The 20,187-nt window shown below is 31.6% G+C and overlaps 1 protein-coding gene across 3 annotated transcripts; it reads left to right on the top strand.

The window, feature by feature from the left end:
* Positions 1–1,308: 1,308 nt before the first annotated feature.
* Positions 1,309–19,233, top strand: LOC127715218 (beta-1,3-galactosyl-O-glycosyl-glycoprotein beta-1,6-N-acetylglucosaminyltransferase-like). Of its 3 annotated transcripts, XM_052221237.1 has the most exons (7): positions 1,362–1,468; positions 3,380–5,537; positions 6,483–6,562; positions 14,942–15,036; positions 15,576–16,327; positions 17,696–17,925; positions 18,773–19,233. In XM_052221237.1, exons 4-7 carry the CDS (start codon positions 15,028–15,030, stop codon positions 19,090–19,092), a joined length of 1,311 nt encoding a protein of 436 aa, XP_052077197.1. In that variant the 5' UTR covers positions 1,362–1,468; positions 3,380–5,537; positions 6,483–6,562; positions 14,942–15,027; the 3' UTR covers positions 19,093–19,233. The 3 variants fall into 3 exon arrangements, 2 of the variants coding, with proteins under 2 accessions (XP_052077196.1, XP_052077197.1); XR_007988237.1 differs by lacking the exons at positions 17,696–17,925; positions 18,773–19,233 and having other exon boundaries at positions 1,309–1,468; positions 15,576–15,952; XM_052221236.1 differs by lacking the exons at positions 14,942–15,036; positions 15,576–16,327; positions 17,696–17,925; positions 18,773–19,233 and having other exon boundaries at positions 1,360–1,468; positions 6,483–7,098.
* Positions 19,234–20,187: the final 954 nt, after the last annotated feature.

Raw genomic sequence — 20,187 nt, 5'->3', positions numbered from 1 at the left:
TAAGGTGTAAACACGGTACATCTTTATCCGAACACTTTTTGTATACAAATGGCGTTAGCCGATTCGGTGATCCTAATTTACACCATGTCATTATTCTATATGATTCATCATGTTCATGCAAAATAACATTCTTTTTATAATTTAGAAAGCGATAAAAGAATCGCTGAATCTTTCAGAAATTTAACCCTATAAATTACATAGAAGTGTTATCATTTATCAGCAAAAAGATCAGATTTTGGCAACTCAACCAGAAAAAGACAAGATAATACAGAAACTCATATTGCCAAACAAAAGCAGTGATAAGGGTATCAATTTAATGACAGAAAAATAGACACAATTAAGATTTCATTTCAAATCCATAACTACAAAACATTTTCTGAAAGTGTTACTGCATCTGGAAAATTTCAGATAATGAATGACACTTTTCATGATTTATCTTTAATAATGGCTCTTTTTAGAACAAGAGAAAAGATGAAATACTTATTTATTACTTCTTATTGCCAAACAAAAGCAGTGATAAGGGTATCAATTTGATGACAGAAAAATAGACACAATTAAGATTTCATTCCAAATCCATAACTACAAAACATCTTCTGAAAGTGCTACTGCATCTGGAAAATTTCAGATAATGACTGACACTTTTCCTGATTTATCTTTACTAATTGTTCTTTTTAGAACAAGAGAAAAGATAAAATATGTATTTATTACTTCTATGTAAATCAGATGTAATCGTCTCATATCTTCGGAGCTAACACACCTCAGATAGGAGAAACTTACATCTAATACTTACAGTTAATGCACGATACAACAATTCATGGTGTGTAAATACTGTTATACCATGTATACAATGGTATACATAATGCACTATTCTATTAGAGAGTCATTAGACATTTTCCTGTTCATCAATCAATTTCAGTGAGGGAAGCTATTCATTAATGTTAAATATTGTTTTTTTAAACTATAAACATAATGCAATTATGTGTTCAGTTGACAAATATATGCAATTTACCTCCACCCCCTTTCATTTTTTCTCATTTTTTACCATTTTTTGTCTTTTTTTATTTACTAAATACCTCACTTTTTTCGCAGTCTCCACCTATGAGCATAATATTAACATATCCAGCAAAGAAATAAACGTGTAACTTAATTGGCACGAATCAATGCATGGTAGTGTACACATATGATATGTATTTGTGTTAAATTAATGAACTGCAAATTATATCATATGTGACTTAATTCGTTAAATATTTCAAAATAATGATTTCATATAAAGGAACGAGCTTGAACAATGCTATAAAGATCGGTTAATTAAACATAATATAAGGCCAAACCGAGGATTTCAAATGATTATGCACATTATCGATCTAATGACCTAAATACTGGTTTTCAGAAAACATAAACCAGCATACAGTTATGTAAACTAAATTCATAACCTGGTAATAAAACACGTCATCTATCAAGAAGACATGTATGTATAATATTTTATTTCCTCTATTATTCGATCGTATTATTTACATAAGTATGCACTTTACAATCATCTATTGATTGTTATTTTGCACTTTTATTTAAACTGACATATGATTTTTTTTTTACATCCTATTATTGGACTTGTTGTATTACTTTATAATGATTCTACATGAAATTTTGGGTATAAACGTGCAGCTTGGATTTCAAAAACACCACTCATACATACATTAAAGATGGTGAATACCACGAGCCATTTATTTTTCAGTTATAACATATTCTATTTTTGACAACTTAATTTGTTTTAAAACGACACAACAGTGCATTATACAAAAATCTAATAAAAAAATTAAAAAAAATTAATGACCCATCGACATTTTACCTTGATGAATTTAAAACACCCATTCCAGCGGCACGTCTGTGTGTACCTTCACAGAGGAAAAGACCCCATGTGGACCATGTACATGTATTCAAATGTATGATATTTTATCATCATATCTGGAAAACAATTATACCTGTTGACCTCAGGATCTATGCCTGATTCTGATATTCGTTATAAATCAAATTTAAGATTTTTAGTTAACTTTGTTGGCATGATATCGATAACTTATACCACTAAAAATTGTTTACATATTAAACTTACTTGATTTAAAATGTAAAATAAATAATTGAACTCAAATGTCAGAATTATCCGAAGGAAAGATAATGTTAATGCTATATCAAATCAAATACATGTACTATCATTTTGACCATATACCATATACAATTGTGCACAATCTGACACTTCCCCTCCCCCCCCCCCCCCAAAAAAAAAAAAGAAAAAAAAGAAAAAAGAAAGACTTAAAGTATATCCTTGTCAGTACAATTGTATATCAAATGATCGCAGTTTAATATTAGAAAAAAACATAGGAAAAAGAAACTATATAGGAAATACATCTCGTAAACACATCAAATCGCCTGAATTCTGTACTTTATGGTTTACAATTCCCTGAATTGCTGTTGATTGCTGATACCAGATAATACAGGACATATTTCTAGATAAATATACTTTATTATGGATAACATCATCTCTCAGTACGTAGGTCCACGCCGAACTTGACAAGTGATCACTATGATACGTTTGACCAGAGACATATAATAAAATTTTATGTATTATATGTCTCTGGTTTGACATAATGTTGATATAGAAATATTTGTTTGCATTTGATAATGATATTGCTGATCAATTGTTCTAAGCTTTGATCCATTAAATTATTCTCCTGAACTAGAGATTTAAGAAACCACAGATTCAGCTTCCTCCGCCTCATTTCTAGAAACTTACCTCGAATTTGACAATAAATAAGTGGGAAGTAAATCTATATTTTAATCAGAAATATGACAGTTGTTTTCCACTTGTAACGTTGGTTTATAACGTTTGATTTTGTCAGTTTTTATGGACTTCCCCTTTTTGAATTAACCTTGGAGTTCAGTATTTTTGTGGTACTTTTTAATACAAACTACTCAGACGAGTCACGAGCACATCTTTAAGCTGCTATGAAACTAGTTAAGAACAACGCTTTCAATTAAACATCTTAGAATAAAATTGAGAATGGAAATGGGGAATATGTCAAAGAGACAACAACCCGACCAAAGAGCAGTTTTCTCCAACACTACCAGAACTCTTTTAATATTAAGATGTATCGTTAACAAGAAGCAAGGATTAGCGCATACGATGACACTTTTACGACCGGGATTGTTTGTGCCTCGAAGGTGACATCTTTTTGAGTCGATAATAAGCATTAGATAAGCTTCGTAGTTCTGCTTTCGGTCAAACCATTTGTTATATCTCATCTCATTTTGGTAGCAGAGTGCATAAAAGTCTGTAAACATTCATCTAAATAAACCAAAACAATATATGGCAACTGTTTTTTTACAGAAGAGTCCGAATTTAGGAGTATTGCTGGAAATTATGTGTAGTATTTAAATACATAACAGGATGGATAGTACAGTAGTACCAGGATTATTTGGATTGAATCTTAATCTGATGTACGTTTTAGACATCCCAATGATTTATGACGAAATCGAAGCACTTAACATACGACTGAAAGTTGAGCATAAGTGTGTACATGATGTTCTTAATAATATGATAGCTATTTTGAAAACAAAACTACCAAGATTGCGATGTTATGCAAAAGAACATCTTGAACATATTTTAGAGGAAAATAAGGACAATTTAAACGCATTGTCCGATCTAGCACAGATTTATAAGGGGTTGCACAGAATATCGGACGCAGAAAGATGCAGAAAACACATGGCACAAATCCTTCTTAGCACCCAAGAAGAAGACGTGGTTAATAAAGCCGTTTGTCTTTTGGAACAAGGGTATGCCTTGGTGCACGATATGTCAGCAAACATTGAAAATATTGCAAGCAGTAAACTAACTGATGCACATAAACTGCTGCAGTCGGAACACCAAAAAAGCGAACATGAGCGAAGATTGGTGCTCCAAAAATGTGTTTTCCACAATAAACAGACTATCAGTAATTTAGAACAATCTATTCAATGCAGTAGAACGAACAAATACTTTCTCAGGAAAATAACAGCCCTTGAACAATTTGAAAAGGCCCAAGTCATCTGTAGCAAATTTCCATACAAAATAGTATGGTCATATTACATTGGGGAGGCATGGAATCGCCATGTCGATTCACTACAGAGGCAAAGAACTGAACATAGAAAAATAGATGTCTTAGATGCTACCTGTAAGGCGATTGAAATATTTTTGAATGTTGCCAATATGAAAAATGACATTGACAAGAAACAAACTTACATTTCAAGATCACTAGCACAAATAGGCCATATCTTAATAAAACGTCGCAAGACACTTGAAAATAATCCTACAGATTTTGAATTCTTTCAAGATGAATCATATGTGAAATATTTTAAAGACCCATTGATACCATTAAAAAAGGCTTATGACATGCAGAAATATAGGCCAGATTCCTTTGTACTGAATAAATATGGACGTGCCTTATTCCATCTTTCGAAAGGGACAGATTTTCGTGAAAAACTACAGCGACTTAAAATGGCTGAAGACATACTAACTATTTCAACACAAAATTTTACCATGAACTGGTTTGCTTATAGTACGCGTATGGAAGTTTACGAAAGTTTGGGGGATTTTCTTTTAACAAAAAATCAAGGTTTGTCTTGGCAGTACTTTCAAAGCGCACTCAACGATGGACACCAATGCTTCAAATCAAAAGGATCTGCTATTGATATGGAAAATTTGGCAAGAATATGTCAGAAAATGGCGAAATTCCCATTCACCAAAAAAGAAGGCGCTCATATGGTCAATGATAAGGTGTTCCTTCACTACGCTCTTGATTATTTGCAGCATGGTATAGCTTTATCGGGCCACAATGAATACACCATCGCCAATAGAATGGCGTCATGTTTATATGATTTGGATGAGCTTGTTACAGCTGCTGAATGGATGAAACGAGCGTTATCCCTATGTTCATATGTTAAAATACACGACTTTAAAATTACGTGTTTATATCTTCTGAAACGATATGGCATTGAAAGCAAGATTATTGGAGGTGACAAGCCCTACTATCTTCTCAGAGAAATAATCTACATTCTACTTAAATGCAAAAGACTTAAAGAGCATAGGAATACGGAAAAAGTGTATGAATACATTATCAGTAACGACTACTCCGATCTGTTTTCACTTATAAACGATGTAGTTACTGTAAAAAAATTGCTAAAACAAACCGGTCTTGATATAATTACGGAAATTTTGGAATGTGACACTGCAATAAGTAATTTAGACACAGGACGACAGAAGCAGCTTGAACGATTCAAAGAACAAATATCATCTGTCGTTCCACAAGACGATAGTGAAATGGATCTCGAAAAAGAGTTTGAAAAATCAATAGCACCTATTCCAATTTCTCTGGAGACTCATCAGGTACCCGAAGGATATCAATACAATTTCTTCGTATCTCACAGTAAGAAAGACAGTGACTGGGTTGTCAATATGCTTCTTTTCGAGTTAGAAAAGCAGTTTTCAGAGGAAGATGTAGCTTTCAAAGGTAATGATATCTAACGAAATTCTTACCTAATTGCGATTTGTGTTCACGTTTATTTTATAAGCCATGCGTGTCATCTAAAACCTTCATCTATTGTCGCTTAAACAGTAAATGCCATAAGTTGCAGAGTACCAGTTCTACTGATTTTCTTATTTTTCTTCCAAAAAATGTATGTTTTTTTGTACCTTGCTTTTATCATGTTTATGGTACATCTAACTATCTACATATTGAAAAATTAAGTTAATCCACAGTTACCACTAGCCTTTCAACACGGTTGTTGGAAGTTCAAACTCTGCTCGTGTCAATATTCGTTTGTTTCCAGTCTGAATTGACTTGAATTGATTGTGTTTCTGTCAAAGGTATGAATTGTTTTCCTTATACACCACTTTTCCTCACAAATAAAACTTTTCGCCATGATATACCAAAGAGTGTTGACAATTTCATCAATCGCAAACCATCAACCAATAAAAAGATAAAGACATCTCGCTTTCAATCGAAGAAAAAGATAGCAACAAATATTTAAGAAAAAAATATTTTTTTATGATCATTTTCAACATTGATAATAAAAAGCAAGTATATCTAATGGTGAATACTATTTGGGTATATCGTAACTCTTTAATCAAATAAATAAGAGTTATAGCAGTTGTAATCCAAGAATTCAAATATAGAAAAAAACAGTGTTGTTCGACACTTCAATTTATGAATTAGTTATTCTTTTTGATAACATTGATCAACTTTTTTTCAGAAAATAAAGTAAACAATGCCAGAAGATATTTGTTTACGCATTTTCAATGCGATTTGATGGAGCGTCATCGACAATATCTGGACAACACCCATTCTTGTATGGTGTCAGAGGGGTGCAATTTCCGTATTCTATTTTACTTAGAAATCACGATATTTCATCATGATCAATGTTGCCAATGTAATAATTGTGTAAATCATTTACAGGTTGTATTGCGGACCGGGATTTCGTTCCAGGAAAAACTATAATCAGGAACATCACAGATGCAATCAGAAGAAGTTATAAGGTAATCCTTGTGCTAACAAGAAATTTTGTTGCGAGCCCTTGGTGCAAGAACGAAATGGAAAGAGCATTAATACGACATATAAATGATAAAGATAGTTGTGTCATACCCCTTTTGATGGAACCGTTGACAGATGAGCAGATTCCTGATTGTTTGAAAAATATTACATATTTAGATTTGACAGATGAAAGCACAAGAATTCAAGAGATAAGCAGGCTGAAGCGGGCTTTGTTATATGTACCTGGTGACGATATTATATACGTTAGGGAAGACAAGTGAATATTAGAATGTGGCAATATAATGAATATTTGTAATTTAAAATTCGAATCGACATGCGAGATATATATATACTGCAAGTTGGTTCAACTATAAAGAAGCATATCAGAAAATGCTGTCACAGCTTTATTCTTTCACAATTTATTAAACGACACGTGACTATTACAAAAGTTATGTTAACCCATTCATTTTATTTTCTCTTATATTTGACTGGCTCGTATTGTACTATTTTATACGATGTTTAATTAGATGAGTATATTTTGTCATTTACTAACGAAATTGATTAGGTCATGATTGATCATGATAATTCACTGATTTCAAGAAAGGCGCAGAAGCATCATTTTATGACTTTCTTATATTAAATGTTTTCTCTAATAAATAAAGGAATATGTAGGGTACACGTCAATAAGACAACAACCCGACAAAACAAATAACAAATTGACGGGTATACACACATTTTGAAGCAATCAACAGGAGTCAATAAATTATTGCAGGGTCTAAATCTCCCTTGATCGAAAATAGAATAATCTATAAATAGCGAAGAAAATATTAAAAGCACATTCGGGTCATATGAGATCAAATTCGAAAAATAATTTTCAAAACAAATGAAAACAAGGAAGGTGAAATTGAATACCCGTTCATAGTTCATACTTTAACACTAGATTGTTTTGGGGTCCATGGTTTTCAAACTTTAATATTAGTTTTATGTAAACATTTTGTATGTGTTTTTCTCTCGTTTGACTATGATGTTGTATGGTCAGCGTAGGCAATTTATAACTTTGATTTTTCCTTGTTGTTCAACTGCTTCCAGCAATTATCATCCATATAACTCGTTAGTCTTTTTAAAGTGAAGAAAAGTACAAACGTATAAATCTATAAATTGATGGGATAATCAACTTTCAGTTGTATTTTTTTCCTCGTTGTTAGTAGAAGGAGATTGAAAAAATCTTGATATCGAAGAAAAATATAATGACCCACACAACAGAGAACCTAAAGCTTTAGTCCTAACAAGTCCAAAGGAACACATGTTATATTATGCTCTCTATGGACGGTAAAACGCAGGATAGATAATGTACAGGTCATAGTCTGCATATTGTGGACAATGTTTTAATAAGTAGAAAAACATGCAGGCAATACAAACAAAATGGGAGATTTTATTTGTGGAGAGAAAGAGAATTATTATTTACAACAAGGAAGTTTTAGGTATTTCAAGTATATTAAGATAAGGATTCTTTAATATTCTATGCCCAGTGGGAGATTTTGACCCCGTAAGTAAAACAAACAGAGGAGAAGTTGGCCATACTCCTTAATGAAGATATTCAGTGACTGAAAGGGTAGGTTGGAGGATAAATAATAAATATGTCTAGACTACAGATTTTCTACAAATGTATGCATGGAGTCAGATCAAATCCGGTAAGTAATGCAAAATGAAATTACAATAGGTATATAATTGCATAAAACAAAGGAGTAAGCATTTTTTTTTAAAGGTACACTAAAGGGTTATTAAGGGTAATTTTCTTTTAACATAAATTTTATTTGTATCAGTATTATCGTGGTAAAGGCATTTGTTCACCGTGCAACCATATAACGTAAATAAACAAGGTTTGAAGAAGATCAATGAAGTATATGTTGTCCGTAATTGATGTAATTTTGTCTTTGGGCTGTTGTTCCTTTGTCGTTTACTTTATCTTAATTAAGAAAAATACATATATTTTACTGTTTACAATATACAGCTGCAGAAGAAATACATGAATGAAATCCAGTTTATCGTATAGGTAATGGTCAATTTTGACATGTTTATAATGTTATGTTTATGATTTTTCTGCCTAAAAGTTTCTGCATACTAAGTAATATCAAATAACTGGTTCATTTATCAGAAGAATTAATATAAAACAGCATGAATGTCTTTCCTTTTTTCAAGTTCAGGGGTTGAACTTTGGCCCTTACTTATCATTACTCCGCATTTGCTTAAATAAAGGTTAACGGTAAATAGTTTGCTCCACTGACGTTAACTGTAACCGCAAAATGCGATTTGAAGTATGACAATACACCTTTTAGACTCATTTAACGCTAAAAGACTTTAGCGTTGAAAAAATAACACCTGAAGCATAAGACCATTCCAATCCTCCTGATATGTTTGCGGTAGGGGAATATTTCTTATTATGCTTTTGAAATATACAAATAATTTAAAACTTGGCAATATAAACGAATTTTCAAATCGTTATAACCGTAAATAAAGGGTGGCAGTCGAGCTGTTTGGACAAACCAAACTCTAAAAAAACAAACAATACTCTTTTAGACTGAGTTTTACTGTGCGTATTGCTGTGTGTTTGTTTATTCTGCATTGGCTAGAGGTATAGGGGAGGGTTGAGATCTCACAAAACATGTTTAACCCCCCCGCATTTTTGCGCCTGTCCCAAGGCAGGAGCCTCTGGCCTTTGTTAGTCTTGTATGTTTTTTAATTTTAGTTCATTTATATGTTTTGGAGTTTGGTGAAATGTCCATTTTCATTGAACTATTACTCATTTTTGTTTAGGGCCAGCTGAAGCCCGCCTCTGGGTGCGGGATTGTCTCGCTGTGTTGAAGAACCATTGGTGGCCTTCGGCTGTGTTCTGCACTTTGGTCGGGTTGTTGCCTCTTTGTCACATTCCCCATTTCCATTCTAAATTTTGAGTAAAGACTGTTAAATCAGAGATTTCGCTTCGAGTTTCATTATTTGTCCCTCCTTTTTGCAAAGACAAAGTACGCCTAGATACGGGCTTTGTCATTTTTCTAACAAAATTATGACAGCCTATAATTGATTTTGATAATTCAATAGCATCCGAAAAAAACGTAGTTGCATTAGATTATGATAGTTCTCCTTGATACGGAGCTTCTCATTTTCGAACGAAATTATGATAGGTCATGATTAATCTTAATTCTATTGTGCAATATATCGTTGTTACAGCATTTTATGATTTGCTCTGTTTTATTGTTACATGAAGTGATGATTGGGTAGTACGCGTCAATAAGACAGCAACTTTAGAGCAATACGACTATTCGTGTTTACATAAAGTTTTCAACAATTATAGGTATATATTTAGATTACGGTAAGCGATGAATACATCCAATTCTAACTAAACTAACTATAAATTAAACGCACACGAGTTCAAACTTCATCATCCTAAGCTTTGATCATACCAAATCACATTTGAACAACGAAGATACGCCAATTACAAATGTACCCCTTATGTAGACGAATCACGTGTTTGGCATATTAAATGACAAGTTTGGTATATTTGATAAGTGTTCACATTAGAATCATTTTCAAGAACAAGGTTTATTCTTTTCCTAAATTCATATTATCACAACCAAATATGTGTCATTTAAGGTCACAATAATATTGTGGCTGATTATTAAACGGGTCATCAAATATCCAAAAACGCAGTATTCAGATATTTTGGCATACTTTGGTATTCCTCCCAAAATATGCAAGAGGGATATCAATACCAAAAAACCAAATTATGTTGGAATTAAAGCTATGTAATGTCTTTAAGATACAAATTAATTCATTTTGATAAGTGTATCAAAATACATCAAACAGCAAAACGTACAAACAGCACTTTGTTGCTTTTTAATTTAATGGAAAAATATAAAATTGTGAAGCATATTTTAAAGTATGATAAAGACTCGTTTTAAAATATGCAATGTGCACTGGGATATTTTGACCCAGTTAATAGACTCTACTTCTTAAAGTGTGTTTGAAAGGATAAGTTACACGATAAAACATTAATATCAATAGATTTTTTTTGTATTCATGGAGTAAGATAAAATCGTGCAGGTAATAAAATATAAATGAACTAAGGGCATTTAATTGTTTCAATATTTGTGGTAGTGGTGGGTGCGGGGAGGGAGGAGGGGAACTAATTTTAATATTTTTTAACGAGGAAGAGTCTATTGTGTGTTTGATACTCTATTGGCCGCTGTATATAGCATCAATGGTCAAATAGGAGACATAGTTATTACATGACACTCACGTACAGCTTTACGCAATAAACCCAAACTTAGTTAAATACGCGTAATAACACAATTTGCTTAAACTTGGAAGAGTAAAATGATTCATGGAAGAGGTCAGTTATGTATGGTTTCAGGTGATTATTTGTATCTAGTAAATGTTTGAAGCTTTCACTAATTATTGTTCCCTCATTCTATAATGAATACATAGATGAATCAATTGGACAAGACGAAATAGGAGTGGATGTGTAAGACAACAATTTAATAATATTCTATGGGAGATTGATATTAAGAAGCAACCAATTTGTCAATTAAGCTGTGCGTTTAATACGTTTCTTTACAGTTAATAGAAGATCTTCAGCAAAATACTACTATAGCTCAAATCTAGTGGAGAGATACGTTTATGTCTGCTTTTAATCTAGTTTGTTTTTAGTTTTGCCATCAAAAGTGAATTTAAAGAGCTAAAATTTGACGAGAGGCTATATTAATCTATCCAGACGATCGCGAAGAGATGCAAACTGTTTCTGACTTTTTTTTATAATATAAAATGATGTTTTCGATTTAAAGGGAGTTAACGTAATTTATTTAACGCATGAATCCGCCCTACCCATATTCAACTTTGTTAACTTTAACTAGATATGAATGTGTCCTGATTCTCTCGTGATCATGTGATCATGTGAAGGAAGTTAACGATCTGTTAAAATTGTGTGGACCTGACTTAATATTCCTTATCAATGTGGTTTGTAATGTTCAACACTTCATTGTCTTTCTATTCGGTATGAACATTCTGTTGTTCATATTTGTGTCCTCAAACTTGACATTTCTCATTTCCAACTGTAAGGTGACATTTCTCATTTCCAACTGCAAGTTGACATTTCTCAATTACAACTTCACAAATCTTAGTTCCCAGTTTACATATTTCAGTTATATAAGTTGGAACGGAGAAATGTCAACTTGGAAATGAAGGAAAACACATTATTAGTTTCTTGCGTTCGAAGTGACCATTGAAATAATATATACTCAAGCATGCTACTCATTCGTGCCTTCTCTTTTAATACATGTGTGGTTCGGTGAACACTTGTGGGCTGTGTCAACTTTTTATTTGTTGGTGTATAGGTAAAACAATTATCATTTTTGAAGTATTTTAAGAATTGTTAGTTGTTTTATTTTTTTTAATTTAAAGAGACGATGGATGAGAAGTTAGCGGCCGATTCGTTATTCGTTATTTGATATTCAATATCCAACCGGCTGCTAGCAGTCGGTTCGATATTCAAATTTCTTAGTTGAAAATGATATAAATTCAAATATTTGATAACATTAAAAGCATGATAGTCATAGTTAAAAGGAGTAAAAAAGAGTAAAAAGATATGTAGGAAATCGTTTGAAGACCCCTTCAAGTTGTCGTAAATTCTCGTTGTCCTCCAATATAAACCCTAATGTAAATCGCACATTTGTCTTATCAATGAAATCAAAGATATTCTTTTATACATGATATTTCTAGAAACAAAAACAAACGATCACTCTAACATTTAAAAATATCAATAGAAATAATTATGGAAAGCCTAGTCAAAAAGAAATTGTCTCTTTTCAGCTAAAAATCGTCGAAAAATCCGGTAAAAGGGCACAGGGCGATGGCTAGACCTCCCTAATCTTACAATCTTCATAATATTATGCAAATAATTAGATAATATAAAGGTACACATGACAATAAAAGGAATTTCGGTAAACTTCCTGTCTTCTATGTTTACGGAGGGCTCAAAGTGCCAGTTTGATGTTCAAAATATATAGTGAAAACCTGCCGGAGACCGCTTAAATGACGATGAGACCCCGGTCTTTCAATGTCCTTAAATTCAAGGATTTTTCAGACTATGTATATAAACAAAACGATGTCATCTTCGATATCTTCGAAGGGCTTAAATTGTCACTTTTCGGCAAAGGTCCTTATACCTGAATTTTAGACGATTTTTAATTAAAAAAGTGACACTTTAAGCTCTCCATACATAACAAAAATAACATTTCTGGGAATTCCTTCTGATAGGTTCTGCATATACACGTAATTTAAAAGATCATTAAATTCTAGGGACACTGAAAGACTAGGGGGCCCTTATATCTGTATATATTTTGCATATGAAGTCCGATTTCTATAGATGTTTCGTTTTATATTTTCAAATCTTACGAAAGTGGCCGTTTGTTTTTGCTTGTTGAAAAATTATCTTTTAAATGTACATCTTTGATTACATTTTATTGATAAAAAGAAGTATTTCATAAAAAGAAATATTCGATTCACAGATTCTGAAGGGGTTTATTTTTTAGAACAACGAGAATTTACGATAACTTGGATATGTCACAAAAAGATTTCCTACATCTCTGTTTACTCATTTTAACTACTATAAACATATAATGTTATCGAATGATTAAGTTTTTATTACTTTCAACTAAAACAATTTGAATATCGAATAACGAAAAACGAACAGGCCGCTAACTTCAAATACATAAAAAGACGTTGGATATACGTTAATTAGATGGCAGCAGAGACAACACAAAGGCAACAATACAAAACAAAACACAAAAATTTGTTAAGTTGCTACATAATTTACAAGGGATCTGTCATCAACACCAAGTCAATACACAAGAGGCACTAGTGTATTAGTTAATGAGGTTGTAACATGTTATTATGAATATGAGAGCAGAAATTCAAAATACTGCTGGTGCACATAAGCTGGATCCTGTCAAAGTGCAGTTCGCATTCAATATTTTGAAGCAAGTGTATTTAATGAAAGTTTATTATAAATTGGCCTTCCTCTTTATTGTTAATATACAGGTATTAATTGATACAAAAAAATAAATTTAAACAGCATAAAACCGACAACTTATATCATATTAAATGTTTGAGATTATTAAGTTAGACATTTGATCTTGCTATCTTATTGGGTCATTCGTATCCGGTTCCGAGGAAAATGTCGGGAAATATCAGACGGACACAATATACTGTTATTGTTGTTGAATGTTTAAAAGCATTTCTCTGTTCCATTAAAGGACACATATTTTAAACAATTTTGTTTATTGTATATGTACATGCATGCACAATGATTCGCTGATTCATTTTTTCGTTAAAGGCACTTGTATTGAAAGATATTTTAAACATTTAAGTGCTTCGTACATGCATAGTTGTTAAAAAAAAGACCTACCTCGTAAAAAAGCAGCGTAAAAGTTACATACAAATGAAGATTTAGGTAACTATACAAACGAACAAAAACGTTCTAAACTGGATGATGTCAGTGACGTTTTTTGATAAGTAAAGTCGAAGACCAGAAATCAGCAGCAGAATGTTGAAAACAAAACAGAAACACATTGACGATGATAACCACTGGCATGTTGCCCACCTTGTGTATTCAATACTCCCACATCCCGATAAGTTTAATAAGTGGGAACACAAACTAACATATTTTGATCTTTTTGTCAGCTTTATGTAGATATGATGAAATAGTGTTCTTTCTAAATCTGATTTGACCTATAATTGTTTACTTTTTTCACATTGTGACTTGGATGGATAGTTGTCTCATTTGCACTCATACCACATCTTCTTATTTATATTCTTTCTAAGTCTGATTTGGTTGTTTTTTTTTGCCAATGTCTGTTTGTAACTTGACTTGTCCAGGGTTTTTAGCTGACTTGTCATCTGGTTTACGTTTTTTGTGTATGCATCTGTCTTGTTATGGTATACACCCTACTTAAAAGATAACTTTATTTGTGTTCTGAACCTCGTACAATGTAGTTTTGTATTTATAACATTCATGTTCACAGAGTAATCTTGGATGTTAAACATTATATATGCAATCAACAATAGTAAAATTATCGAACAATGATTTGCAAACCTTATTCGTAAAACAATAACTTAATCAATAATATAATGTTTAACAAGTACTAAATAGATTAACATAAAGTATGGGTTTAGTTTTGTAATAAATACAACAAATAGGTACAATTATTAATATTATCCGAAAGGATTATTTACATCTGCTGCAACTTAAGTATCTAATAGCCCACATTTGCAATCTAGTACAAACCGGTCTGAATGAATGACTGATTATTGAACAAAAGACTGATTTTAAGTTGTAGATTATAATGAATACAAATAAATCCAAGGGAGTTTATATCCGATGGTTACCTCGTTATTGGTTCACATTTGAAGATATATTATGGATAAGGTATGTAGGACATATCTTTGATCTTAGCTTTTCCACTCTTAATAGTTTATCTTCCATTTAGAAAAAAAAATACAGAAGTAATGAAATAAAAAACGAAAATACATAATAAAGAAATGATGATTTTATAGGATTTCCATATAGACACGATATCACGAAAATGATAATAAAACAAAATACTCAGATAATTACATAACAGTATCAGATAGATTCAATGATCATTGCTTTACAGTATAATAATTATTCCGTACCTGATAATTTCAATAGGTTAAAAGATTCCTTTGAAAAATGCAGATATGTAAAAATTCTGAAAGAAATCATCAGTTCATTATTTTTTTACTGCATTTGCATAATGATTTCATTTAAGTAGCATGGTGTTTCTAAAAATGTTCTCGCTTTGTTCAGATGAGAGTGAAACAATATGAATCACAATTTTTTTCATATAACTGCAGCTATTCAGTCATTTATATGTTCAGCCAGTGTATAACATTTTGGAATTCTTCGATTTTATTCGCATTGATTTTATTCTGTTTATTTTTCAGTACATTCCTTTGCGGTCTACAAACTTGATTGCAGCTTGTTTAATTCTGATTTTGATAATAATGTATATATTTGATTCTGTGATCGTGAATACTGATATGTTTTACGAATGGTCTTCATCTTATACAAATGATGGAATAAAAAGGTGGTTCATCAATACGAATACATTAACGAAGAGGAGGCTTGTTGATTCTATTAATTGTCATGCACTGCTAACAGGACAGAAACGTGAAATTAACATGGCAAACAGACTGGCAAACGAATATCTAAACGTTTTATCGCCTTTTTATTATATCAGTCGAACACGTGTTTGTAAGAAGTTTCTCCGAGACAGAAGCTACACTACATCAACACTTTCAAGCGAGGAGGAAGCCTTTCCAATAGCTTACAGTATGCTCATATTCAAATCAATCAATCAATTTGAGAGATTACTTAGAAGTATTTATCGACCTCAGAACTTCTATTGTGTTCATGCTGATACGAAAATGTCCGATGTACGCAGAAAGGCGCTGGAATCAATAGTCAATTGTTTTGACAACGTGTTCATGTCATCTAAATCGTATAACGTTAAATGGGGAAAAATAACAGTATTACAAGCTGACATAATTTGCATGCAGGATTTACTGAGATATAAGAAATGGAAGTATTTTATAAATTTAACAGGGCAAGATTTTCCATTAAAAACTAATCTGGAAATTGTAAAAATTCTGAAGGCTTATGACGGTGCAAATGATGTCTCAATTTCAAACAATCAGTAAGTTAAATGTAGTATACAGCATCGAAGAAATAGCAATTCTGGATAAACGTTAATGAAACAGCAACAAAACAGACCTATAATAGTTACTTAACAGACGGCAATAGGTTAATAGTATTTGAGTGCAAACAAGGGAAAACTGTCGTGTCCATATTGATCGATTCTAAACGATAAAACCTTTAAAGATGAAAGATAGATCAAGATATTATAGGAAGTAGAGTAGCAAGCAGATATCCCTATATCAAAATTACCCCTATTTATATAATCATTTGGTTTGTAGGGAAAAAAACAAAGAAAAAAAAAGGGAAAATTGGGGAAAGGTATTTTCACTGATATCATTTTTACGATTTTGTGCATTATACTGGATTTCGCATTGTGGATAGCACAACATTAAAAGATCGATCACGATTTAAAAAAAAAAACATGTTCATTTGTGAGATTTTTCATTTAATGAAAACACAATTTACAAGAATTTTCTTCCTATTTTATCTAAAATTCATTCATTTACCTTTCTTTCTATTCAAATAACAATGTTTTTCGTATAACCTTTACAAGTTATATAAATTGATTACAATATGAAGTTATACACTAAGATCGCTGAACTGTAATTTGTTTAATTCAAAGAAGAACAAATATCAACAAGATTTTGTAAAAATTTTGTAAAATATAAAAAAATCTCTTATTCTGTTAAGTATACCCTATATTTCACTAACGATTTATATCTAAGGCTTTGAATCTTACAAAAATCGTTTAATGACCTTTAGTCATCGTGTGGCGTTCCTGTATTTGAGAGGGTAACACAATTGTCATACTGTGCCGACGATGTGGCTGCTTGTGTACGAAGAACGTTCTACACGATATACAATATTCATATGAAAATTAAACGGAGTAGCACTATTGTTTGCCCAAACAAATAGCCCTTCTAAACGAACTCAGACATTGAGTAAGCAAATAAAAAAATTAAGTATAATTCAACGGATTGAGTCACAAGACACAATTTGCCAAAAAAAACAAAAAAATAAATAAATAAAAATGATAAAAATAAAAAAAATTCAGAGATATTCTGCATATTTTCGATTGCAAGTTTTGCTGAGAATTCCGAATTCGTTTTTTAATCATTCCGAATAATGAGTGTTGCATATAAAACTATAAAATAAAACATGTCATTGATCTTGCATGGTTACAGATATTTGATGCTGCATGTTGAATTCTATATATGAAAATAAGAAGATGTATATATATATATATATATATATATATATATTTCAAATAAGAATCTGAATTTCCATTCCCCATCATAACGAGCGAATACACACGATGTTAGTTGTGCTTACTTAATATACATATAATGATATTATACTGTTTTAGAGCAAAATTTGCACATCGATGGACAAATATTAAATCCTCACCGCCTGGAGTATTTCCATACAAAGGTAGTTTACATATAACTGTTAATCGACGGTTTGTGGAGTATGCCATTACAAACAAAACAGCCAATCAACTTTTGAAATGGTTGGTTGGAACAATCATTCCAGACGAAAGCTTTTTCTCTACCCTCAACTTTAATTCGAATCTTGGAATTCCAGGGTCGTTTCAAGGTATTTGATATCGTACATTTCTCAAATGACAAACATAAAGGAAGCAAAAAACCAAACTAATGTCTTTAAAAGCAAAGAAAATATTCTAAAATTTAAATTTCCAAGCAGTGTTACTGCTAATTTTAATGTTATCATATATTAACTCTCAATACTACAACATTGAAAGATATGATGTGTATAACTTTGCTTTATTTCAATTTTGATAAATTTGAACCATCTGATATCAAGATAATATTTATATTATTTTTTACGCTAAATGTACAACACAATTAATCTGACGAACACTAGGGTTTATTAACCAATGGCATTTGAATATCATGATTCAGTTAAAATCTTCAGAAGAACTTTGAAGGAACATTTTCAATATTTATGGAGTCTCGAGTACAACAATTTAACTTGAAGATTTTAGTTTGTTAGATAAAAAAATAAAGAACAATTGGATATGATAAACTTTTTCTCTACTTATTTTTCGGGTTTCCAATAATTTCAACCATTCATTATTCTTATTTCCTAAATGACACAGTAGTTTATATATTTATGATTGCAGTTGGTTATGAATTTTGTCTCAACATGCTCAAGATGGTTTCAGAGTGCCAAATTATTTCATATTTAATCGATAGTCTTAAATTATCAAGATGCAGAATTAACTATGAAATCATCAATGAAAGAATATTGTTTCTATGATATAAAAACTATTTCGTAAAACATAACAATTATTATAAGAAAATATCAAAGCGGCAACAAAATAAGTTAAAATATAAATCAAGTGTGAATTAATAAAATACTGTTAACAGATCAAAGTTACAAATATGCGATGGTAATGACCTTTATTTATTTATTTTAATAGGTAATTTGAACAATGCTATGGCACTGTATAAAAGCATGACACGATATAAAATTTGGAAGTTGGAGGATAAAAGTTGTAATGGTCAATATGTACGTGCAATATGTATTCCAGCGGTTGAGGATCTGTCCAAAATTCACAGTCGTCCGGAGTTATTTATCAACAAGGTCTACTGGGATTATGAACATTATGTTCTAGATTGTCTTGAAGAGTCTATTCGTAATAGAACTATCGATAATATCCTCGGGATAATTGATCTAAATATATCCGATTACTCAAATTTATATTTTGTAAAACATGCTTTGAGAGTCCACAATATATGACATACTATCCTTTTTGATGAATTTCAAAGATTTGGCACGTCGTTTATTGAAGCAAGTTAACTTTAAATTGCCCTTTTTTCAACTGCAAAAATCTCGATAGATATTAAGATATTTTTATACATTAAATTAAGGTTATATTTATGATGGTATATCGAAGCCTCGTGGATTGTCTTCTTCAAATTAAAGAAACGAAACATTATAAAGGACAAAAAACTGATATTTACCTTCCAGCTACCCTCACTCGACATAACCGTGAAATATTTTAGTAAAAGACTTTTTTCATGTTTCCAACATTTGTGTATATATATGTATATATTGTTTCGGTAGGTTATTTACTCTTTAATAGGGCATTTCGGTACTCGGTCACTTAAGAGCAAATAAAGGAGGTAACATGAATGCTGACAATAGATAGAACACTTCTTCTGTTGAATGGGTTAACCCGAAATGCAAGATCTCTGACCCTTTTGAAGCCCCCAATATCCTGTCCGCTGTTACTGCGATTAATGTTGCTGAATTACAAAGTACTTTTTCTGTGCAGTGTTTTAGGGACTGCTGTGTATCTTTTCGTTGTATTTGTTTACGCAATAGTGTTATCTGTTTTTCTTAAAACTTGTGATCTGTTTATTGTCAAATGAATTGTGTATCTTCTACCTCCTTTTCCATGCCTTTTTATGTCCACTATACGGTACAGTTTTGACATATAGTTGATGACCATACAGTCACCTATATGCTTATAGAAAATTCATGCCATCCATCATTGAGTGACCTTTTTGTACGATACATTATTTCCTGTACTTATTGATATTATGGTATGTACTTATGTGGTTCAAACAGTCTTTTTCTGAATATAAATTGTACTTGAGATCTTTTTACTTGTGTTTATTGATTCATTCTCTCGTCATATTGCTCAATGTCCAGATTCAGTTTCATTGATATCCATTGACGGTCAATTCGTTTTTGTCGGGTATTAATTTTGCAAGGAGGAATGTGAGGATTTGTTTTGTGTATTTATTACAAATGTGATGATTCGAATGTTCAAATTGTCAAGTCTCCATTTCTCAGCAGTATCCTATCCTCGAACCCATCGTATGGCGT

The sequence above is a fragment of the Mytilus californianus genome, unplaced genomic scaffold, assembly GCF_021869535.1.
Source record: "Mytilus californianus isolate M0D057914Y unplaced genomic scaffold, xbMytCali1.0.p SCAF_9, whole genome shotgun sequence".
NCBI classification, from domain to species: domain Eukaryota; kingdom Metazoa; phylum Mollusca; class Bivalvia; order Mytilida; family Mytilidae; genus Mytilus; species Mytilus californianus.
The sequence above is the reverse complement of the archived record's forward strand: the minus strand, read 5'-3'. Positions and strand labels throughout refer to the sequence as shown.

Coding starts and splice junctions, on each gene's coding strand:
- LOC127715218 (XM_052221236.1), top strand. CDS start 3,440: ATGGATAGTACAGTAGTACCAGGATTATTTGGATTGAATCTTAATCTG. Junction 5,538..6,482: donor GGAAGATGTAGCTTTCAAAG/GTAATGATATCT, acceptor AATCATTTACAG/GTTGTATTGCGGACCGGGAT.